This window comes from Babylonia areolata, chromosome 31, assembly GCF_041734735.1.
Source record: "Babylonia areolata isolate BAREFJ2019XMU chromosome 31, ASM4173473v1, whole genome shotgun sequence".
Classification (NCBI taxonomy): Eukaryota; Metazoa; Mollusca; class Gastropoda; order Neogastropoda; family Buccinidae; genus Babylonia; species Babylonia areolata.
In genome coordinates this window covers 31217276-31243544 of record NC_134906.1, presented here as the reverse complement: position 1 = coordinate 31243544, position 26269 = coordinate 31217276, and the positions used below count along the sequence as shown (strand labels likewise).

The 26269-nt window shown below is 45.5% G+C and overlaps 1 protein-coding gene across 1 annotated transcript in view; it reads left to right on the top strand.

Moving 5' to 3' along the window:
* The first annotated feature begins 5142 nt into the window (after nucleotides 1–5142).
* Nucleotides 5143–26269, top strand: part of LOC143276145 (uncharacterized) — a 215760-nt gene continuing 194633 nt past the window's right edge. The window contains exon 1 of the mRNA XM_076580561.1: nucleotides 5143–5705. Within this exon, the coding sequence (XP_076436676.1) occupies nucleotides 5579–5705 (127 nt within the window). The 5' untranslated portion in view covers nucleotides 5143–5578. The remainder of the gene's footprint in view (nucleotides 5706–26269) is intronic.

Sequence of the window (26269 nt, the reverse complement as noted above, 5' to 3'; positions counted from 1 at the left end):
TTCGTCAGAAGACAAGCTATACCAGCACACTTCAGCACATACATAAGTAACACTATCTGTCTGTTCGTCAGAAAACAGAATCTATATCAGGCCACTCCAAACACATACAGAGAATAACTGACACTATCTGTCTGTTCGTCAGCCGGAAAACAGAAGCTATACTAGCACACTTCAAACACATACACTACTAGTATCTGTCTGGTCGTCAGAAAACAGAAGCTATACCAGCACACTTCAAACACATACAGAGAATAACTAACACTATCTGTTCGTCAGAAGACAAGCTATACCAGCACACTGCAGCACATACATAAGTAACACTATCTGTCTGTTCGTCAGAAAACAGAAGCTATATCAGCCCACTTCAAACACATACAGAGAATAACTAAAACTATCTGTCTGTTCGTCAGATAGTTTTAGGTTTTTTTGTTTGTTTGTGTTTTTTTTTTCTCAAGGCCTGACTGAGCGCGTTGGGTTACGCTGCTGGTCAGGCATCTGCTTGTCAGATGTGGTGTGGCGTATATGGATTTGTCCGAACGCAGTGACGCCTCCTTGAGCTACTGAAACTGAAACTGAAAGTTATACTAGCTTTTTCCCCAAACACTTGTTTCCCCAAAGCAGTCAATGTCCTGTCTGTCGATCAAATCCAGTATGATAAATAGAATTGTGCAATCAACAACCATCTACCTGAAGATCTAGTCATCAGCCCCATTCACATGTAATATGCGGCTTCTGTTCAAACGTGTGTGTGTGTGCCGGTGTGTGTGTGTGAGAGAGAGAGAGAGAGAGAGAGAGTGTGTGTGTGTGTGTGTGTGTGTGTGTGTGTGTGTGTGCGTGCGTGCATGTGTGTGTGTGTGTGTGTCTGTATTTATATTTCTTTTTATCACAACAGATTTCTTTGTGTGAAATTCGGGCTGCTCTCCCCAGGGGGAGCGCGTCGCTACACTACAGCGCCACCCTTTTTTTTCCCCCCCTGCGTGCCGTTTTTTTTTTGGTTTTTTTAATTTTATTTTTTTTATTTGTTTTTCCTATCGAAGTGGATTTTTCTACGGAATTTTGCCAGGAACAACCCTTTTATTGCCGTGGGTTCTTTTACTTGCGGTAAGTGCATGCTGCACACGGGACCTCGGTTTATCGTCTCGTCCAAATGACTAGAGTCCAGACCATCACTCAAGGTCTAGTGGAGGGGGAGAAAATATCGGCGGCTGAGCCGTGATTCGAACCCGCGCGCTCAGATTCTCCCGCTGTCTATATACAGTGACACTGATGACTCCACCCCTTGCCTGGAAGTTCCTTTACGATCATTCTTCCACCCCAGCCTTTCTCCTTGAAACAGTTTTCAGTGGTAACCTTGTCATTTTCGCTCAAAGGCATGGTTGATCCTTCCAAAGGACAAAACTGATTTTGGACACAGACGACAATAACAAAAAAATAAAAACATTAAAAAAAAACAAACAACAACACCCAGACAGGTTATTTTTAGATTGACACTGATTGACAGATGCCAACACCTGGCAGCTGGCATGAACATGATGAAGGTCACATTGCACAGCTCTGATATTGGATTTTTTGACATGCTGTTTTGAATTTGACAATACTCGAATAATTTGCGTCCGAACTTTTAGATATTTTGCAGACATGTTGATGATACCCTAAGTTTACTATGTGAAAATTTTCAATGAATTCGGTTTCTCTGTCACTGAGAAAATAGTTGTCAAAAAGCGGTTCACTTTTTTGGGGGACACCCGATATATGGCTGTGGTCAGGACTTTTCTGACCACTGATGTACATGGCTATACTCAGGACTGTTGTGATCACTGATGTATATGGCTATAGTCAGGACTGTTGTGATCACTGATGTATATGCTATGGTCAGGACTGTTGTGATCACTGATGTATATGGCTATAGTCAGGACTGTTGTGATCACTGATGTATATGGCTATGGTCAGGACTGTTGTGATCACTGATGTATATGGCTATGGTCAGGACTGTTGTGATCACTGATGTATATGGCTATGGTCAGGACTGTTGTGATCACTGATGTATATGGCTATGGTCAGGACTGTTGTGATCACTGATGTATATGGCTATGGTCAGGACTGTTATGATCACTGATGTGTATGGCTATAGTCAGGACTGTTGTGATCACTGATGTATATGGTTATGGTCAGGACTGTTGTGATCACTGATGTATATGGCTATGGTCAGGACTGTTGTGATCACTGATGTATATGGCTATAGTCAGGACTGTTGTGATCACTGATGTGTATGGTTATGGTCAGGACTGTTGTGATCACTGATGTGTATGGCTATAGTCAGGACTGTTGTGATCACTGATGTATATGGTTATGGTCAGGACTGTTGTGATCACTGATGTACATGGCTATACTCAGGACTGTTGTGATCACTGATCACTGATGTATATGGCTATGGTCAGGACTGTTGTGATCACTGATGCGTATGGCTATGGTCAGGACTGTTGTGATCACTGATGTGTATGGTTATAGTCAGGACTGTTGTGATCACTGATGTGTATGGCTATAGTCAGGACTGTTGTGATCACTGATGTGTATGTCTATAGTCAGGACTGTTGTGATCACTGATGTATATGGCTATACTCAGGACTGTTGTGATCACTGATGTACATGGCTATAGTCAGGACTGTTGTGATCACTGATGTATATGGCTATACTCAGGACTGTTGTGATCACTGATGTGTATGTCTATAGTCAGGACTGTTGTGATCACTGATGTATATGGCTATAGTCAGGACTGTTGTGATCACTGATGTATATGGCTATTGTCAGGACTGTTGTGATCACTGATGTACATGGCTATAGTCAGGACAGTTGTGATCACTGATGTATATGGCTATAGTCAGGACTGTTGTGATCACTGATGCGTATGGCTATACTCAGGACTGTTGTGATCACTGATGTATATGGCTATGGTCAGGACTGTTGTGATCACTGATGTATATGGCTATGGTCAGGACTGTTGTGATCACTGATGTGTATGGTTATAGTCAGGACTGTTGTGATCACTGATGTATATGGCTATGGTCAGGACTGTTGTGATCACTGATGTATATGGCTATGGTCAGGACTGTTGTGATCACTGATGTGTATGGCTATAGTCAGGACAGTTGTGATCACTGATGTATATGGCTATGGTCAGGACTGTTGTGATCACTGATGTATATGGCTATGGTCAGGACTGTTGTGATCACTGATGTATATGGCTATGGTCAGGACTGTTGTGATCACTGATGTATATGGCTATAGTCAGGACTGTTGTGATCACTGGATATGGCTATGGTCAGGACTGTTGTGATCACTGATGTATATGGCTATAGTCAGGACTGTTGTGATCACTGGATATGGCTATGGTCAGGACTGTTGTGATCACTGATATATATGGCTATAGTCAGGACAGTTGTGATCACTGATGTGTATGGCTATGGTCAGGACTGTTGTGATCACTGATGTATATGGTTATGGTCAGGACTGTTGTGATCACTGATGTATATGGCTATGGTCAGGACTGTTGTGATCACTGATGTATATGGCTATGGTCAGGACTGTTGTGATCACTGATGTATATGGCTATAGTCAGTCAGGACTGTTGTGATCACTGATATATATGGCTATAGTCAGGACTGTTGTGATCATTGATGTATATGGCTATAGTCAGGACTGTTGTGATTACTGATGTGTATGGTTATGGTCAGGACTGCTGTGATCACTGATGTATATGGCTATAGTCAGGACTGTTGTGATCACTGATGTATATGGCTATAGTCAGTCAGGACTGTTGTGATCACTGATATATATGGCTATGGTCAGGACTGCTGTGATCACTGATGTATATGGCTATAGTCAGGACTGTTGTGATCACTGATGTATATGGCTATAGTCAGTCAGGACTGTTGTGATCACTGATATATATGGCTATGGTCAGGACTGCTGTGATCACTGATGTATATGGCTATAGTCAGGACTGTTGTGATCACTAGGATGTATGGTTGATATGTCTACATGGTTCTGATCCAGTGGTTTCAGGGTCCGCCTGGTTTGGGCCTCTTTCACACGATGCTGGTCCTTGTGAAGGGCACTTCACTCCAACTTTCTTCACGCCATCCATGTGTGAATGGGTACCTGACTTCGGTTGGGGGAAGTCTGTCTGTCTGCCTCCCCCCACCTCTCTCTCTCTCTCTTCAGGAACATGGCACTGGATTATCCATAAACACGGAAACTGCCCCCGCCCTTCTGTCTGGTGATCTCTCTCTGCCTAAACAAAACGCAATTGTATCTGGATTGTTTACCAACACGGTAAACATTCAGCCCCCCCCCCCTCGCCCCCCCCCTTACCCCCACCACTCTCTCTCTCTCAGTGGGAAGAAATGAAACAGAGTTCCAGCGGGCCAAAAAATTCCTTGCATCCAGCCCGGCCTGACACAGGCGGTTCCCTGTTAATGTTCCCTGTATGATTCCGCTGTTAGCACAGAGCCTGTACGTAGCATAGGTGCAGTTGGAGGCCCCTTACTTATAATGTGTATCGGCTCTTTGCTGTGAGTGCTGCCAGTCAGCCCACAGCCACACGATTCCACACCACCCTGCGTGCTGGCACTGAGTGCTGCCACAGCCTCCACCTCTAATGCCTGTGGCTGCCGCCGCTCCTGGCAACAAGCGGGCAGGCCGGTGTAGCATCGCACCCCTTGGTTGTGGCGGATTCTGCTGAGTCTGGAACGCGCGTACTGGAAAGGAGGGAAGGGAGGGCATGGGAAGGAAGGGGGTGGTATGTCCCGTTCACACACTAGGCCTACACCTCTTTCCAACAAGACAGACTTTGCTGTCGACCCAGTCTGGGGGAGAGGTAAATAAATACTGCTGCAACTTTCTCTCCCGGGCTGTGCTGTGGAACCACAAGTAGTCGTCAGACTCTCTCACACACGGCACTGCCAGACACACACACACACACACACACGCACGCACACACACACACAGACACACACACACACACACACACACACATTGGAGAGGGAGGGAGAGAGGGGAATGCAGTAGAGAGGGGTAGGGGAAAAAACCGCCACCGGAAGAGTGGGGGTGTGGGGGTCGGACAACTTTTGGACGACACACTTTGCCTGAAAGTTGGCAAGACCACAGCCCTTTTTTCCCCTGAAAGTTTTAGGCCTAGCACTGGGTCTTTAGTTGTGTCTGTCCCCCCATGACAGAAGCTCTGGGTCAGATGGGCTGACAGAGCGACAGAGAGGGACTCCATTTTCCGCTCTGTTGTGGACGTGGAGGTCTGTTGTGTGTCGGGAGGAAGCCGCTTCCAGCCCCGCAACGCCAGCCTTGTGCTGCTGGTAGTGGTGGTGGGGTGATAAGGGAGTGGGGGTGGGGGTGGTAAAGAGCGAAAGAACAAGAAAGAAGGAAAGAAAGAAAGCCGCGGGACCAGACTTACACGTTCAGTCTTTGCAGGCATGTGTGCACGTTGAGGAGAGAAAAAGAGGCCGAGAGAGGAGAGAGAGAAAAAGACTGGAACCCTTAGCCCTGGGAGGAGGTGCGACGATCGTCCATGGTGACCAGGGAGTTAGGGTCAGGGTCTGTGGCTGGCGGCATGATGGGCAGACTGCCGCTCTGGGTGGTGGTGGTGGTGGTGATTCTGGGAGGGACTGAGGGAGCCAACGTCAAGTTACGGAAAGGTGAGACAGTGTGTCATGGCTGGCTGTCAGTCTGCCTGTCTGTCTGTCTATCTGTCTGTCTGTCTGTCTGAGTGTTGTAAGGTCAGTGTGTGATTATCTGACAGTCAGTCTGCCTGTCAGTCTGCCTGTCTGTCTGTCTGACTGTTGTAAGGTCAGTGTGTGATTATCTGACAGTCAGTCTGCCTGCCTGTCTGTCTGTTTGTCTGTCTGTCTGAATGTGGTAAGGTCAGTGTGTGATTATTTGACAGTCAGTCTGTCTGTCTGTCTGTCTGTTTGTCTGAATGTGGTAAGGTCAGTGTGTGATTATCTGACAGTCAGTCTGCCTGTCTGTCTGTCAGTCTGAGTGTTGTAAGGTCAGTGTGTGATTTTCTGTCAGTAGGTCTGCCTGTCTGTCTGTCTGTCTGTCTGAGTGTTGTAAGGTCAGTGTGTGATTTTCTGTCAGTAGGTCTGCCTGTCTGTCTGTCTGTCTGTCTGTCTGAGTGTTGTAAGGTCAGTGTGTGATTATCTGTCAGTTGGTCTGCCTGCCTGCCTGCCTGCCTGTCTGTCTGTCTGTCTGTCTGAGTGTTGTAAGATCAGTGTGTGATTATCTGTCTGTCAATCTGCCTGCCTGCCTGTTGCCTGTCTGTCTGTCTGTCTCAGTCTGGGTGTGTGATGGTGGTGTGACTGACTGACTGGTGAACGAGATTCAGTTTGCAAAAAGAGTTTTCATCGTATGTTATAATGTATACTTTTTCTTTGTGTCAGTTTGCAAAAAGAGTTTTCATTGTATGTTATAATGTATACTTTTTCTTTGTGTGCATGATTTTGTCTCTCGGTGAACATCTTCACCCCTGCGCCCACACATCTCTCTCTCTCTCTGTGTCTCTCACACATTCTCTCATTCACCTCTTCTCTGTTGCCTTTTCTTTTATATATATATATATATATATATATATATATATATATATATATAATATATATATAAGATAGAAAAAAACACCACCTAAGTATTGTCTGAAAAAAACATGATTTTTAGTTCATCTTGTTTGGTCTGTCTGTTTCCCTTTCTCTGTCTGTCTGTCTCTCTCCATATGTAAGTGTCAAAGTGACTCTGTCCATGTATGCAGGAACATTATACAAACGTACATGTGTATCTCCATCCACCCTCTTCTCCAGCCCCTTCTGTCTTTTCTCTGTACACACATATAGAAATATAGGTTTGGAGCATGAAAATGCACTAATGTGCATGTGTGCAAACAAACTGGAAAAGCTCAAGATAACTTCAATTGTCAGTTTGTCCAAGGTTACTTGTTAACTTGTTTCTTTGAGAGAGTGAGGGGAAGACATCATCCAAATAACATACCACAGAGCATTGAAAACAAACAGGTAGATGTGTTGATGAAACCTAATCATGTAAGTGGTCAAGAAGTGTGGAAGAAATGGAAACAATAAGCAACAGAAAGTGGGGAAAATGAGAAGAGATTCAAATTTGTGCAGTATGTGGTTTATAGAAGTGAGAGAGGAGTGGTGATGGTGGCTAGATATATTGTTTTAGAAAAATGGGAAAAGTGAAGGTAGAATGAATTTAAAGAGACAAGCATGCACACACACACACACACACACACACGCGCACACACACACACACACACACACACACACACACACACACATTGATTGGTCAAAGAGACACTGGTTACTGGGATAATGTGATGTCTGATTGGTCAAAGGGACACTGGTTACTTGGATAACATGGTGTCTGATTGGACAAAGAGACACTGGTTACTTGGATATCCAACATGGTATTTGACTGGTCACAGGGACACAGGTTACTTGGATAACGTGGTGTCTGATTGGTCATAGGAACACTGGTTACTTGGATAACGTGGTGTCTGATTGGACAAAGAGACACTGATTACTTGGATAATGTGGTGTCTGATTGGTCACAGGGACACTGGTTACTTGGATAACGTGGTGTCTGATTGGTCACAGGGACACAGGTTACTTGGATAACGTGGTGTCTGATTGGTCACAGGGACACTGGTTACTTGGATAACGTGGTGTCTGATTGGTCAAAAAAGACAGAAATAAGATGATGTGGTGAGCACCAGAAACATGTCAAACATGCTTGACATTATTTCTAAAAGGTCTGAAGTACCAGAAACATTGTGAGAAACATGTATGGGATTATTTTTCAGGCTTCAAAGTACCTGAAACCATGTGACAAACATGTATACCTGATTGGTAAAAGGGGACAGAACTAGGATGATGAGGTGTCTGATTGGTCAAAGGGGACAGAACTAGGATGATGTGGTGTCTGATTGGTCAAAGGGGACAGAACTAGAATGATGTGGTGTCTGATTGGTCAAAGGGGACAGAACTAGGATGATGTGGTGTCTGATTGGTCAAAGGGGACAGAACTAGGATGATGTTGTGTCTGATTGGTCAAAGAGGACAGAACTAGGATGATGTTGTGTCTGATTGGTCGAAGAGGACAGAACTAGGATGATGTGTGTGATTGGTCCAAGGGGACAGAATTAGGATGATGTGTCTGATTGGTCAAAGAGGACAGAACTAGGATGATGTTGTGTCTGATTGGTCAAAGAGGACAGAACTAGGATGATGTGTCTGATTGGTCATTCACCAGTCTACAATACATGGACCCTGCATCATTCACCAGCCTAAAATACACAGACCTTTTTCTGCATCATTCACCAGCCTACAATACACAGACCTTTCTCTGCATCATTCACCAGCCTACAATACACGGACCCCTCTCTGCATCATTCACCAGCCTACAATACATGGACCTTTCTCTGCATCATTCACCAGCCTACAGTACAAACACCCTGCATCATTCACCAGCCTACAATACATGGACCTCTCTCTGCATCATTCACCAGCCTACAATACATGGACCTCTCTCTGCATCATTCACCAGCCTACAATACATGGACCTCTCTCTGCATCATTCACCAGCCTACAATACACAGACCTTTCTCTGCATCATTCACCAGCCTACAATACATGGACCTTTCTCTGCATCATTCACCATCCTACAATACACAGACCTCTCTCTGCATCATTCACCAGCCTACAATACACAGACCTTTCTCTGCATCATTCACCAGCCTACAATACATGGACCTTTCTCTGCATCATTCACCAGCCTACAGTACAAACACCCTGCATCATTCACCAGCCTACAATACATGGACCTCTCTCTGCATCATTCACCAGCCTACAATACATGGACCTTTCTCTGCATCATTCACCAGCCTACAATACACAGACCTTTCTCTGCATCATTCACCAGCCTACAATACATGGACCTCTCTCTGCATCATTCACCAGCCTACAATACACGGACCTCTCTCTGCATCATTCACCAGCCTACAATACACAGACCTTTCTCTGCATCATACACCAGCCTACAATACATGGACCTTTCTCTGCATCATTCACCAGCCTACAATACATGGACCTTTCTCTGCATCATTCACCAGCCTACAATACACGGACCTCTCTCTGCATCATTCACCAGCCTACAATACATGGACCCTGCATCATTCACCAGCCTACAATACACAGACCTTTCTCTGCATCATTCACCAGCCTACAATACACAGACCTCTCTCTGCATCATTCACCAGCCTACAATACACGGACCTCTTCCTGCATCATATTCACCAGCCTACAATACATGGACCTTTCTCTGCATCATTCACCAGCCTACAATACACAGACCTCTTCCTGCATCATATTCACCAGCCTACAACACATGGACCTTTCTCTGCATCATTCACCAGCCTACAATACACGGACCTCTTCCTGCATCATTCACCAGCCTACAATACACGGACCTCTCTCTCTGCATCATTCACCAGCATACAATACACGGACCTCTCTCTGCATCATTCACCAGCCTACAATACACGGACCTCTCTCTGCATCATTCACCAGCCTACAATACATGGATCTTTCTCTGCATCATTCACCAGCCTACAATACACGGACCTCTCTCTGCATCATTCACCAGCCTACAATACATGGATCTTTCTCTGCATCATTCACCAGCCTACAATACACGGACCTCTTCCTGCATCATATTCACCAGCCTACAATACATGGACCTTTCTCTGCATCATTCACCAGCCTACAATACACAGACCTCTTCCTGCATCATATTCACCAGCCTACAACACATGGACCTTTCTCTGCATCATTCACCAGCCTACAATACACGGACCTCTTCCTGCATCATTCACCAGCCTACAATACACGGACCTCTCTCTCTGCATCATTCACCAGCATACAATACACGGACCTCTCTCTGCATCATTCACCAGCCTACAATACACGGACCTCTCTCTGCATCATTCACCAGCCTACAATACATGGATCTTTCTCTGCATCATTCACCAGCCTACAATACACGGACCTCTCTCTGCATCATTCACCAGCCTACAATACATGGATCTTTCTCTGCATCATTCACCAGCCTACAATACACGGACCTCTCTCTGCATCATTCACCAGCCTACAATACATGGATCTTTCTCTGCATCATTCACCAGCTTACAATACACGGACCTCTTCCTGCATCATTCACCAGCCTACAATACACGGACCTCTTCCTGCAACATTCACCAGCCTACAATACATGGACCTTTCTCTGCATCATTCACCAGCCTACAATACATGGACCTTTCTCTGCATCATTCACCAGCCTACAATACATGGACCTCTCTCTGCATCATTCACCAGCCTACAATACATGGACCTCTTCCTGCATCATTCACCAGCCTACAATACACGGACCTCTCTCTGCATCATTCACCAGCCTACAATACACAGACCTTTCTCTGCATCATACACCAGCCTACAATACACAGACCTTTCTCTGCATCATTCACCAGCCTACAATACATGGACCTCTTCCTGCATCATTCACCAGCCTACAATACACGGACCTCTCTCTGCATCATTCACCAGCCTACAATACACGGACCTCTCTCTGCATCATTCACCAGCCTACAATACACGGACCTCTCCCTACATCATTCACCAGCCTACAATACACAGACCTTTCTCTGCATCATTCACCAGCCTACAATACACGGACCTCTCTCTGCATCATTCACCAGCATACAATACACGGACCTCTCTCTGCATCATTCACCAGCCTACAATACACGGACCTCTTCCTGCATCATATTCAACAACATACAATACACAGACCTTTCTCTGCATCATTCACCAGCATACAATACACGGACCTCTCTCTGCATCATTCACCAGCCTACAATACATGGACCCTGCATCATATTCACCAGCCTACAATACACGGACCTCTCTCTGCATCATTCACCAGCCTACAATACACGGACCTCTTCCTGCATCATATTCAACAACATACAATACACAGACCTTTCTCTGCATCATTCACCAGCATACAATACACGGACCTCTCTCTGCATCATTCACCAGCATACAATACACGGACCTCTTCCTGCATCATATTCACCAGCATACAATACACGGACCTCTTCCTGCATCATATTCACCAGCATACAATACACGGACCTCTCTCTGCATCATTCACCAGCATACAATACACGGACCTCTTCCTGCATCATATTCACCAGCATACAATACACGGACCTCTTCCTGCATCATATTCACCAGCCTACAATACACGGACCTCTTCCTGCATCATTCACCAGCCTACAATACACGGACCTCTCTCTGCATCATTCACCAGCATACAATACACGGACCTCCTCCTGCACTCTCCCTCTCCTCTTACTCAGCAGCTGTCCAACCAAAACCGTTCAGTGTGTCGTGGTTGCAGCATCTTTAAGTCGCCAGCTGGCATTTTGACGGTTTCCTGATGTGGGGGAGGGGGGGGGGGGTGCGTGTGCGTGTGCATGTCTTTCTGTGTGTGTCTCTCCGTGTGTGTATGTGTGTGTGTATGAGTGGTAGATGTGACTAGAGGGAAGGGTGGAGGAGCAGTGAAAGGGGCGGTGAGGGGGGAACTGATACTGCTGAAGAGATGTTGGGGGTTTGCTGAATCAGCACGTTCACATTGCCTTCTGTGTGTGTTCAGCAAGAAACGCGAGAGGTTGGTAATATCGCGGGTGAAGTGGGTGTGATTTATTTATCTTATCCCTGGTGGGCAAGCTAGCAGTCTGCTCCTCACCCCCACACATCATCACATGTACACACACTCTGTCTGTCTCTCTCTCTGACTAGCAACTTCTCCTTGCCCAATGTGTTTGGGAAAGCCCAGACGATGAAAATAATTTTATATTTAACTGCAAAAGATACGATGAATTGCGAACTGATCACAGAAAATGAAGATATGTTATGATGAATTGCAAAAAAACTGTACCATTTTCAATACAGTTCCAGCACAGAGAAAAGATTTATTCGGCATACTGATGACAGAAAATGAAGATATGATACTTTCACTTGCAAAATATGTATCAGAGGCAATAGATATATGGAAAACGTCCATCATCGGTCCAAAAACTAATTAATCAATTAAAAATTAGTATGGGTTCGACGAGGAAAAAAGCATAGATAAAAAGCCAGGGCTACATTTGGATAGTCAATCTCGACAGTGTATTTATTTGATGTGTTCGTATTGAAATGATGGGTTTTGATGTTGAGGCATAAATAATTATTTCAGGATTTATATGTACTTTAGTACATGTGTTTGTATTGATATGATGTGTGTCGATGTTACTTGCGTAGATATTTATTATAGGATTTATCAGTACTTCCGTTTTCTGTGTCCTGTCCAAACCTTGGAGAAGAATGGCTAAAAAAAGACACACTACCCCCCTGTCACGTGTACGTTAAGCTAATGACAAAGTGCCAAAGTGTTAAACATTTCAGTTTTCAGTGTTCTCTCTCTCTCTTTTGTTGAACTGACATTGTCGCTCCTGCAAAAGACTTACAAGAAAGTACTGATGAACCTGTTAGATGGACCAAACTAAACCACATGTCTCTTCACCCACAAAAAACAAAATGCATGTTTATGACAACCAGACAAAACAGGCAAAACACTAAATATAATTTTCCTTCCATCCAAATTTAAGGTGAACCTATCGAACAGGTCAGTGATCATAAAGTTCTGGGGATCATAATTGACAACAATCTCACTTTGAATCCTCACATAAATTCCCTTTGCAAAAAGACAGCCCAGACCAGTGCTTATCTATTATCCTCGAAATAAAGAATTTTGTCTTGTCTTGTCTTGCCTTGAAAACACACACACACACACACACACACACACACACACACACACACACACACACACACACACACACACACACACAACGCACGCACGCACGCACGCACGCACGCACACACACAGAGTCTTCATCTTTCAGAAATAGAAACGTTAAACTTACGACCCCTTCAGCTATATTATCATACTTTGGATGCAGCTACCAGCTTAAAATGCAGTTGCACATACATCGCATGTAAAATATTCATTGAACGTCTCTCTCTCTCTCTCTCTCTCCCTCTCTTCACTCACACATGTACATGCAGCCTTACACACTCACAAGTGATAGACTGCACAATATGCACTTGCACAGGGACAAAAAACAAACAAATAAACAAAACAGCCAAAAATCAAACGAAAAAATGGCCTGCCCTCGTTCAGCAGCCACAGCTCTCATTCCGTCCACGTGCCTCAATTAGTAACATGCATTTCAAGCCCCACTGGTCCCGCTTCCTGTCTCTTTCAAACAGACAGAAAAGACAGTCTGCTGGCTCCTGCACACTCCGCCAGCCCCTTCACGCGCGCGCGCACACACACACACACACACACACACACACAACAACAACAACACTGTCAGGATAACTCAAAGTGTGAGCAGGGCGTTGCTGTGTACCACCTGTGCATCCTTCACGTCTTTCACAGACTCTAAGCCAGCTGACACTTCATTACCTGCCGGATTTCACAGCTCGTGGGTAAAAAACATGTCTTCACCATCCACAGAAAAGAATGAATAGTGGTCTTGAAACGGAAGTGTTCAGTCGTGGAATGTGCTTCTGTGGGGGTCGGGGGTGGTTGGGGGTGGGGGGAGGGGACTGTATGGTGCCGAGAGAGCTCAGGATCTGAATGAGATCTGCTGCTCTCTGTTGGCTGTCCGCTGTCCACAAAGATTATAGCTTGTGTTGTTCGTTCCTTTTTTCTTCCCTTGCTTGTAAAGGCTTTACTTATTTTTCCTCACTTTGTCCAGACAGTACATACTGACTGTGGTCTAATTACATCATCAACTTCTTCCTGGGTCTTGGTGATCATCCATTACAACACAGAATGTCTATAACGCCAATAGGATGAATGACCCAGGACACATTTTCGGCAAAACTGCCCTTTACATGTTTTCAGGACAAAGAGAATATACGAAGACAAATTGGCGCACTGATATCTGTTAGTAAGTGAAGACCCTTTTTGGCTCACGCGTGTGTCAGTTTACACACACACTTCAGCTGTATGATAACTATGTTTCGGTTGCGCGTGCGTGTGTGTAAGGTATTACATTGATTATAATTTGATTCACAAACGCACTCTCAAACGCGCGCGCACACACACACGCACTCACTCATATATGCATGCACGCACGCACGCACGCACGTACGGAGTTATTGTGTCTCATTATCCCGGCCTTCTACATCTGATGCTGGTTCAGTAACTTTATTTTGTGATGTTACTGTGTCTAGTCTTATCACAAAGCAGCATACATGTTGATAGAAACATTCACCAGTGCCAGTCAGTCATATGTGTTCCTTGCAGTTCATCACAACTATTTGGACACTTCGTTTTCACTTGTTTTCGACCTGACTGAACTCAGCAAAATCTGGCCTTGTTCGACAGGAAGGATGGAGTGGCTAGGCCATAGGGGGCGCTAAAAAATGATAGAAAACCAGCTGAAAAGAAAGCAAGCTGATGGTTGGCCATGATTTCTGAACACACCACCGTCACCACCGGTTAGTCAGAATGCAGAGAGCGTGGTCTGACGCGCATGGATGAAGCGAGTGTCATTGAAGTCAAATAGCGCTGTTTGGGCTTCCTTCCAGTCGCAGGCGTCAAGAGATCAATAATGTTGATGACAAAAGACATTCTTCCTGCTCTTTTTTGTCTTGTGTCAATGATGTTGGAGAATCAAGGGACAGGCACAGGCACCAGCCTTCTCCTCTCATGGGACGTTATCCTCATTTGTCCTGGCATCTGACCTCAGTGGATCCAGCAGTGTTGCTGTGCACTGTGTCACTGTGTCATGGGACGTTATCCTCATTTGTCCTGGCATCTGACCTCAGTGGATCCAGCAGTGTTGCTGTGTCACTGTGTCATGGGACGTTATCCTCATTTGTCCTGGCATCTGACCTCAGTGGATCCAGCAGTGTTGCTGTGCACTGTGTCACTGTGTCATGGGACGTTATCCTCATTTGTCCTGGCATCTGACCTCAGTGGATCCAGCAGTGTTGCTGTGCACTGTGTCACTGTGTCATGGGACGTTATCCTCATTTGTCCTGGCATCTGACCTCAGTGGATCCAGCAGTGTTGCTCTGCACTGTGTCACTGTGTCATGGGACGTTATCCTCATTTGTCCTGGCATCTGACCTCAGTGGATCCAGCAGTGTTGCTGTGCACTGTGTCACTGTGTCATGGGACGTTATCCTCATTTGTCCTGGCATCTGACCTCAGTGGATCCAGCAGTGTTGCTGTGCACTGTGTCACTGTGTCATGGGACGTTATCCTCATTTGTCCTGGCATCTGACCTCAGTGGATCCAGCAGTGTTGCTCTGCACTGTGTCACTGTGTCATGGGACGTTATCCTCATTTGTCCTGGCATCTGACCTCAGTGGATCCAGCAGTGTTGCTGTGCACTGTGTCACTGTGTCATGGGACGTTATCCTCATTTGTCCTGGCGTCTGACCTCAGTGGATCCAGCAGTGTTGCTCTGCACTGTGTCACTGTGTCAGCCCAACACTGCCAGAAAAGACTGTGTAACACCAGATTTTTGTGAAGAGTAACATCCGACCTTTGTTTTGTGGACAGGGTGTTGTTAAGGACACAGTAAGTCTTTGTACTTTGACACGATGTAGTGAAGTGTAACACCAGATCTTTGTTTTGGGGACAGGGTGTTGTTAAGGACACAGTAAGTCTTTGTACTTTGACACGATGTAGTGAAGTGTAACACCAGATCTTTGTTTTGGGGACAGGGTGTTGTTAAGGACACAGTAAGTCTTTGTACTTTGACACAGTGTTGTGAAGTGTAAGACCAGATCTTTGTGTTGGGGACAGGATGTTGTGAAGGACACAGTAAGTCTTTGTACTTGACACGATGTTGTGAGGATCACCACAGACGTCTTTGATATGTAGAACGGAAATTCCTGGACCAGGAAACGCTTTCTTCAGTCAACTGGTATGGGTTGGGAGCTATTTCCATCTGTCTGTCTGTCTGTCTGTCTGTCTGTCTCTGCCTCCCTCTCTCTCTGTCTCTCTGTCTTTCTCTCCCCCTCCTTTAGAGTTGCTCTCTTTCATATCAGATTTTGTGTACTTCTCTCAGTAATAATACCCATCGCTATAGCAATTCGAATCAGAAAAGATGCTGCCCCATTTGTATATCAAAAACCGAAAATGAATTACATTTTCACTTTGAATGCCCAGTCTTTGATCTAAGAATAAAAATTCTAAAAGACTCATAGAAAGCCCCCGTTTACATATTGTTCCAAGCAGACTATGACCCACATAGGCGTATAAAATGTCTCAATATATATTTCATGGTATCGATAAAAGATTTCGTATAATTAATGGTGATCACTGAAGTGACAACGACATTAATTTCATGCCTTCTATTTGTTTGATTTGTTGATACTGGTGAATGTGTAAGATTATAATGATACTGCAAAATTATGTTAAAATGGTTATGAAAATGTCAAAAGTATATTACAAACACGTTTATTATCTTTATTATTGGTGTGTGTGTGTGTGTGTGTGTGTGTGTGTGTGTGTGTGTGTGTGTGTGTGTGTGTGTGTGTGTGTGTGTGTGTGATCGTTAAAGACATTTGTCAACCCTTGAATTTTGCGGCTGAAAGATAATCTTTGATGATACCCAAAACATTCCCTACGACTTTTTATCAGCTTGTCTGATTCTGTTGAGGTTTGCAAGCACGCTAATTCATATTGTAACATTATTCTTGTTATTGATATGTATATCCAGATTGTACCCCATCCGACCCCACGAAGCACGCTGATTCATATTGTAACATGGTTCTTGTTATTGATATGTGTATCCAGATTGTACCTCCGACCCCCCACCCCCACCCCCTACCCCCATCCCCGATCCCCGATTGCACCCAGACCCTTCCCCCAACCCTCCCACCCCCTTCCCATGTCTTTCTCTCCCTCTCTCTTCCTCACACACACTCTCGCCCCCCCCCCCCCCCCCTCTCTCTCTCTCTCTCTCTCTGTGACAGACATGGAGAGGGAGAAACAGAAGATAAGGGTTTGGGGATGGGCGATGTGATGGGCTGTAGTTTCAGTATTTGCCAGGTCAGCATGAAAACCGTCAGACCAGACGGGAACCGCCATAAACATTTCACTGTCTGGTCTGTACTGTCCCGGTAGTACTGGGGGGGAAAGCTGATACAACAGAAAAGCTGAAGACCAGCTGCGCAAAGGGGGGGAACGGGGAGGGGCCTGGGAGGGGTGAGATGGGGGGTGGAGGGGAGGTAAGGGAGGGAGACAGACTGTACACACACACACACACACACACACACACACACACACACACATAGGAGTAAATAAACAGACCGCATAGTCAGTCACAAGACAGCGTCACACCTTTACCGCTATCTTTTCCCCCACCCACACAACACATGACCAAAGAGACCCTAAAGAAAGGTACAAAATGGCTGCCTCCAGCCTGCACTTATGTGCTTTGACGTTTGTGTTCGTGTTCCAGTGAAATTGGCGTCATAGAAAAAAGAAAGAAAACAGGGAAAGCCGCACAGTCTATGAACTGTTTTTTTGCTGAAGAAGCAAATATTTTTAGGTCGTAGGATGACTTCCTCCTTCCCTCACTCCCACCCTCTCTGTGCCCTCCCTCACTCCCACCCTCTCTGCGCCCTCCCTCTCTCCCACCCTCTCTGCGCCCTCCCTCTCTCCCACCCTCTCTGCGCCCTCCCTCACTCCTACCCCTTCTGCCTTCCCCCTGTACTCTTCCCAGTTCACTCCTTTTTTTTTTTTCCCCACCACACCCACCGTCTCTCTCTCTGCCTCTCTCTCTCTCTCTCTCTGCCTCTCTCTCTCTCTCTCCGTGTCTCAGTTTCCTGACCCCACAGTGTTTGACGCCAGACGACAGACAGAGGGAGGTGCAGTTCAAATTTCTCCTCTCCTGCTGCTGGCTTTCTGGAACCTTTCTCCCGCTTCCCGCTAAGTGACGCTGTGCTCCACACAGACCGCGTCCCTAACGGCTGGCGTGGTGTGTGTTGTCCTCGTTGATACAGTGCATTGAGCTGTATTACACATCTGTCACTGTGACATCATGCACTGACCTATTGTAAACACATACCACGCTACACCATATCTGCTTGGTAGATGCCTGACCAGCAGCATTACCCAACGCGCTTAGTCAGGCCTTGAGTGCATGCTTGTACATTTTGTGCACCTATCAGAGTGGCTTTCCTTTTTTCATAATTTTGCCAGAGGACAACGCTGTCGTTGCCATGCGTTCTTTTTCAGTGCGCCAAGTGTGTGCTGCACACGGGATCTCGACACGGGGCCTCGGTTTATTGTCTCATCCGATTGACCGACGCTCAGTTTGATTTTCCAGTCAAACTAGGGAGAAAGGGCGAGAGCGGGATTCGAACCCACACCCTCACGGACTCTGTCTTAGCAGCTGAGCGTCTTAAGCATTCTGCTACCTTCCTCCTTAAACACATATCTGAGTGATATAATGCATTGACATGTATTATACATCTGCCTCAGTGATATAATGCATTGACCTGTATTATACATCTATTGAGGTCCAACATACGTATTGGGGTCCAATATACTCAGTAAAGAGAGCTCTGGACATATATTTTTTAGTTAAATCATTTATCAAACAAGGCTTAAATTTGGCTGGTAATGTCACAACAGCACTGGAATTGTTCTTTGTCAGTTTCTTTCTTGCTTTATGTGTTTAAAAAGCTTTATGTGTTTTGTGGAGTGATGGCCTAGAGGTAACGCGTCCACATAGGAAGCGAGAGAATCTGAGCGCGCTGGTTCGAATCACGGCTCAGCTGCCGATAATTTCTCCTCCTCCACTGGACCTTGAGTGGTGGTCTGGACGCTAGTCATTCGGATGAGACAATAAACCGAGGTCCCGTGTGCAGCAGCACTTAGCGCACGTAAAAGAACCCACGGCAACAAAAGGGTTGTTCCTTGTGGTGGTGTGTGTGTGTGGATGGAAGAGGGGACTGGGTGTGGAGAAGGGGTGAAACAAGTCTAAATGTTCTGCTCGCTGATTGGCTGTCTTTACATTTACAAGGAGTGGGAAATGATGTGTTTATGGCAGGACAAACAGTGCGACGCGCCGAATGCATGCCTTTAACGAGAATAGTGGACGTGTGTGTGTGTGTGTGTGTGTGTGTGTGTGTGTGTGTGTGTGTGTGTGGTGTGTGCGTGCGTGCATGCGTGCGTGCGTGCGTGCGTGTGTTTTCTACAAGTAGAGAGTGTGTGTATGTGAAGGGTGGGGGCAGGGAGAGGAAACGAGAGTGACAGAGATACACACAGAAGCAGGAAAAAAAGGAAAAGGGGAGGGAGGGAGAGAGAGAGAGAGAGAGAATCAAGTTGCAGTTTGAAATGCTGTCGCAAGTCCGCCAAGAAATGAGCTCACCGTAACCTTGGCAAACACACAGATTATGATAGATAGTGGCAGTGAGACGTCTTTTGTTTATGTCTTGATCACCAGATACATTCCCCTGCTTTATTTTCTCTCTCTCTCTCTCTCTCTCTCTCTCTCTCTCTCTCTCTCTCTCCGATGGTGTGTGTGTGTGTGTGTGACCAGAAAGAAAGGATGTGGGATAGGAAGTCAAAGTTAAAAACTCCTTTGTGTTGCACGCTTAGCCATGAATTTAATTCTTTTCGCTTGATTCTGTGAAAATGTCTGCCGAAGGCATTCCAATGTCTACAGATAGTCATATCCTTTCTCTGCTATGACACAACATTGACAGAGTTCTGGCAATTTTATCGTCGCATGGAAGGGAAAACGTGCACAACAACAACCCCAGACATGTTAGACACTGACGGAACCAAGCTTAAGACAAACGAAGAAAAAGGATCTGCCTTGCTCAAACGTTTCATACAACAGAGTGATCAAAGAAACTTAGATGAGAAAAAGAAATATATTGAGGAGTTAAACCAAACCCTTATGCAGACTGGACCTGATGATGACTTGACAATGGATGATCTAAACGAGGCAATAGCTAAATGCAAGAAAGAATCGGCTCCTGGCCCAGACAAAGTTCGTTACTCAGACATCAAGGAGCTATCGGAAGAAGACAGAAGCAAACTTTTCAATCTATATCAAAACAGTTTCCACAATGGTCAGGTGCCGGAGGACTGGACACACAGCTTCTTAAAACCCATACCAAAACCAGGAAAGGACCATCGTCAGGTAAGCGGCTACCGGATCCTAACCATGCAAAACATTGTTGGAAAGCTCATGGAACGCATGATAGCCAGGAAACTTGCAAGGGATCTTGAACACAGGCACATTCTCCCTTCAAATCAAGGTGGTTACAGAACAGGTAAGTCCACATGGGAAAATGCAGCTGCTTTTGCATATGAGGTGTATGAAGGATTTCAAAGAAAAGAAGAAACACTCGCAGTAGCAATTGACCTTGAAGATGCCTACAATAAAGTCCAGTTTGCGCACCTCATGGAGCTGCTACTAAGGTATGGAGTAAGTTTGACACTGACAAGATGGATAGCAGCAGCGCTTCAGGAAAGAACCGTCGTCCTACGCCTCGGAGATTGGATGTCTGCACCTTCTAAACTATCCATGAGACTGCCACAAGGGTCTCCGCTCTCTCCTGTCCTCTACAATGTCTACACGAAGGGCCTTGCAGACTTAAACAACAATGGAATTGCTCGGGTGCTTACCCTTGCGGATGACGGCCTGGTCTTCAAAACTTCGAAAAATGCTCAGGAAAGAACTAAAGCCGTCCAGAAACAACTAAACAATATTGCTCAATGGTGCAAAGACACAGGATCTTCCATCAATCCAGCGAAAGCCCAAACGTTGCTGTGCACCCTCAACAACAAAACCGCGAGCAAATCACCACCTTCTGTGTCATTCGATGGGATTCAAATTGAGAAAACTAAATGCCTACGCTACCTAGGAATACACTTCGACAGGATGCTGACCTTCAGAAAACATACGGAAAATACTGTTCTCAAATGCAAAAAGGGCCTTTCAGTCTTAAAAGCAATGACAACCAAAGGAATTGAACAACGCCACCTCTTCCTGCTATACCAATCACTCGTCCTCAGTGTGATCGACTACGGACTTGGGCTAACAACACCGTCTCAAAGCAACCTCCTAAAATTAGAAAGAGTCCAAAATGAAGCTATGAGGCTGATCCTTGGAACAACAAAAGACACGCCCACAGAAACCATGCGATACCTGCTTGACCTTCCTTCAGTGCAGGCCAGAAACAAGTTAGAACAGGTCAAGACCTACTTCAAAGCATTAGAAAATCCTCAAAACCCACTGCATGACGCAGTCAAAGAACCAAAAGGCAGCCGTCTAGGACGAGGAAGATCATGGATGGGGCAAGCAGAAGACACAATCCAGCTAGTATGCCGACTACAAGACCTGAAAGAAACAAAAGAATGGGAGAAAAACCCCGAAAACCTCAACCATCTATTCAACACAGTCATTTCACCCACTCTAGGAAGACATTGTCGGGAATGGCCAGAGGGCAAAACTGATGCGGAAGTGAAGCTGCTTATAGAAGAAAACAGTAAAGAAGAGGACATCATCATATACACAGATGGCTCAGTCACCAAAGACCAGTCTGGTTGGGGATTCACTGCGAAACAAAATGGAAAAACAATTTGGGAAGAGAATGCTGCCTACAAAGTCACAACCTCCAGCCTAACGATGGAAGTTGAAGCTGTGACACATGCCCTCCAGTGGCTATCGTCCATCCATACGCCCGGAAACCAACATGCCATGATTCTAACCGACTCAATGAACCTCATACAGAAAATTGAAAACGGAATGGGAAGCCCAGAGTGGCATAACGCAATGCGCAACTTTCAGATTAAAAAACTCACATGGTCATACTGCCCGGGACATGCAGGTGTTAAGGGAAATGAGCGAGCTGACAGACTTGCTGGTAACGCAACACCAACGAGCGGCCTACATCTAGGAAAATCGGAAATCCTCAGAAAAGTCAAAGAATACCAAAAAGAACAGGTACAAGGCCATCACACCATCGATCGCCTCAAAGAAATAGAAGCAGAGAGAGGGAGCGGCCGCAAGTCTAACATGAAAGGTAGAGCACGATGCTTTGCAAATCAAACAAATATCGGCATCATTTCCAAACCAACATTGCGCAAATTTCTTCAAAACGGAACAGAGTCTCTGTGGGCCTTTCCAAATACAATAGACGGAGCAAACACACTAGACGCCACGTTCTTGGCATCAGAGATCTTTTCCCATCCCTCTTGCGGCCAGTCAGTGGCGGCTGTGTGTGTTTGTGTGTATGTGTGGGTCTGTGCTTTTGAGTGCGTTTGTGAATGCGCGAGAGTGAAAGTGTACACAAGTGTCAGGAGAGATATGTGTACGTGTGTGTGTGTGTGTGTGTGTGTGTGTGTGTGTGTGTGAGGGGAGGTGGGAGTGCGGGGGAGGTGGGGTAGAGGATGAGGTATGTGAGTGTATGCATGCCTACACTGTGGGAGCAACAGGATATTGGAACGTATATATATATATATATATATATATATATATATATATATATATATATATATATTATATATATATATATATATATATATATATCTATCTTTGTATGTACGTGTGTGGGGTTGGGGGTGGGAGATATGGGCGTATGTGTGTGTGCTTGTACAAGTAAGTGTTCATCTCTGTGAGTGTGTGTTTGTGTGTGTGTGTGTGTGTGTGTGTGCCGTGGAAGCTGCGATACGTAGACTAGAAATGAGTGTGTGGAGGAGGGGGTAGAGGAGGTGCAAGGTAATGTGTGTGTGTGTGTTGGAGCTCATGTACGTTTATATGTATTTGACTGTGCTTTCATGTGTGCTTGTACAAGTAAGTGTTCATCTCTGTGAGTGTGTGTGTGTGTGTGTGTGTGTGTGTGTGTGTGTGTGTGTGTGCCGTGGAAGCTGCGATACTTAGACTAGAAATGAGTGTGTGGAGGAGGGGGCTAGAGGAGGTGCACGGTAATGCGTGTGTGTGTGTGTGTGTGTGTGTGTGTGTGTGTGTTGGAGCTCATGTACGTTTATATGCATTTGACTGTGCTTTCATATATGTGAAACTGCATGTTTGGTGCATTTCTGTTATGCATGTGTGGGTGTATGTGTGAATGTGTGTCTTCATATTTTACATCTATTCGCTTATTTATCACCATTGTTGTCTGATTTATTTATTTATGTTTTATTATTATCATTTTATTAGTATTACTAATATTATAACTACTACCTTTTTCTATATTATAATTATTTATTTATTTATTTATTTATTTATGCAAGCTTATCTATTATTTATTCCCCCGTTTGTTTGTTTTTTGTTTGTTTGTTTTTTTGTGTGTTTTTTTTTTGTTTTGTTTTTTTTGGTGTGTGTTTTTTTTTTTTTTCTCAAGGCCTGACTAAGCGCGTTGGGTTACGCTGCTGGTCAGGCATCTGCTCGGCAGATGTGGTGTAGCGTATATGGTTTTGTCCGAACGCAGTGACGCCTCCTTGAGCTACTGAAACTGAAACTGAAACTTTCTCTGCTCCCATTGGAGACGTTTTTGTAGCGTCCTTTCTGAAAATTGCAAGGATTCTCCACCCGCTGGAGATTGTGGAATTCCTTCTCACTGCCCTGTGGACGTAGTACGTTATTTTCGATGTATTTCGTTCGGAGATGTTCTCTCTCTCTCCCCCCCCCCCCCCCCCCCCCCCCCCAAGCCCTCCTCTTTTAGGGTCACAACATGCCGTCATACTTCAATATGTGTGTTCAACATGCCGTCATAACTTGTCGTCATAACGTGCCGTCACAACATGCAGTCATGTCGTCAAAACTTGTTGTCACAACATGCCGCTGTCATGTCGTCACAACGTGCCGTCGCAGTCCTGTCGTCACAACATGCCGTAATGTCTTCACAACGTGCTGTCACAACATGCAGCCATGTCGTCACAACGTGCCGTAATGTCTTCACAACGTGCCATCACAACATGCAGCCATGTCGTCACAACGTGCCGTCACAACATGCAGCCATGTCGTCACAACGTGCGGTCACAACATGCAGCCATGTCGTCACAACGTGCGGTCACAACATGCAGCCATGTCGTCACAACGTGCCGTCACAACATGCAGCCATGTCGTCACACGTGCCGTCACAACATACAGCCATGTCGTCACAACGTGCCGTCACAACATACAGCCATGTCGTCACACGTGCCGTCACAACATGCAGCCATGTCGTCACACGTGCCATCACAACATACAGCCATGTCGTCACACGTGCCGTCACAACATGCAGCCATGTCGTCACAACGTGCCGTCATACAGCTGGCTCGTGGTGAAGATGGTGGAGTCAAGCCACAAGTGTTTACCTGTCACACTGAAAACCTACTATCCTGAAAACACACAGCTCCTGCTGTTCTGTCTGTCTGGCTGTTGTGTCATGTACCATACCTACCACCCAGAAAACACAACATACACACAGCTGCTGTTGTGTCATGTACCAAACCTACCACCCAGAAAACACAACATACACACAGCTGCTGTTGTGTCATGTACCAAACCTACCACCCAGAAAACACACTACATACACACAGCTGCTGTTGTGTCATGTACCAAACCTACCACCCAGAAAACACACTACATACACACAGCTGCTGTTGTGTCATGTACCAAACCTACCACCCAGAAAACACACTACATACACACAGCTGCTGTTGTGTCATGTACCATACCTACCACCCAGAAAACACAACATACACACAGCTGCTGTTGTGTCATGTACCATACCTACCACCCAGAAAACACACTACATACACACAGCTGCTGTTGTGTCATGTACCAAACCTACCACCCAGAAAACACACTACATACACACAGCTGCTGTTGTGTCATGCACCAAACCTACCACCCAGAAAACACACTGCATACACACAGCTGCTGTTGTGTCATGTACGAAACCTACCACCCAGAAAACACACTGCATACACACAGCTGCTGTTGTGTCATGTACCAAACCTACCACCCAGAAAACACACTACATACACACAGCTGCTGTTGTGTCATGTACCAAACCTACCACCCAGAAAACACACTACATACACACAGCTGCTGTTGTGTCATGTACCATACCTACCATCCAGAAAACACACTACATACACACAGCTGCTGTTGTGTCATGTACCAAACCTACCACCCAGAAAACACACTACATACACACACCTGCCGTTGTGTCATGTACCAAACCTACCACCCAGAAAACACACTACATACACACACCTGCCGTTGTGTCATGTACCAAACCTACCATCTAGAAAACACTACATACACACAGCTGCTGTTGTGTCATGTATCAAACCTACCATCTAGAAAACACTACATACACACAGCTGCTGTTGTGTCATGTACCATACCTACCATCCAGAAAACACACTACATACACACACCTGCTGTTGTGTCATGTACCAAACCTACCATCCAGAAAACACAACATACACACAGCTGCTGTTGTGTCATGTATCAAACCTACCACCCAGAAAACACAACATACACACAGCTGCTGTTGTGTCATGTACCAAACCTACCACCCAGAAATCACACTACATACACACAGCTGCTGTTGTGTCATGTACCATACCTACCACCCAGAAAACACAACATACACACAGCTGCTGTTGTGTCATGTACCATACCTACCACCCAGAAAACACACTACATACACACAGCTGCTGTTGTGTCATGTACCAAACCTACCACCCAGAAAACACACTACATACACACAGCTGCTGTTGTGTCATGTACCAAACCTACCACCCAGAAAACACACTGCATACACACAGCTGCTGTTGTGTCATGTACCAAACCTACCACCCAGAAAACACACTACATACACACAGCTGCTGTTGTGTCATGTACCAAACCTACCACCCAGAAAACACACTACATACACACAGCTGCTGTTGTGTCATGTACCATACCTACCATCCAGAAAACACACTACATACACACAGCTGCTGTTGTGTCATGTACCAAACCTACCACCCAGAAAACACACTACATACACACACCTGCCGTTGTGTCATGTACCAAACCTACCACCCAGAAAACACA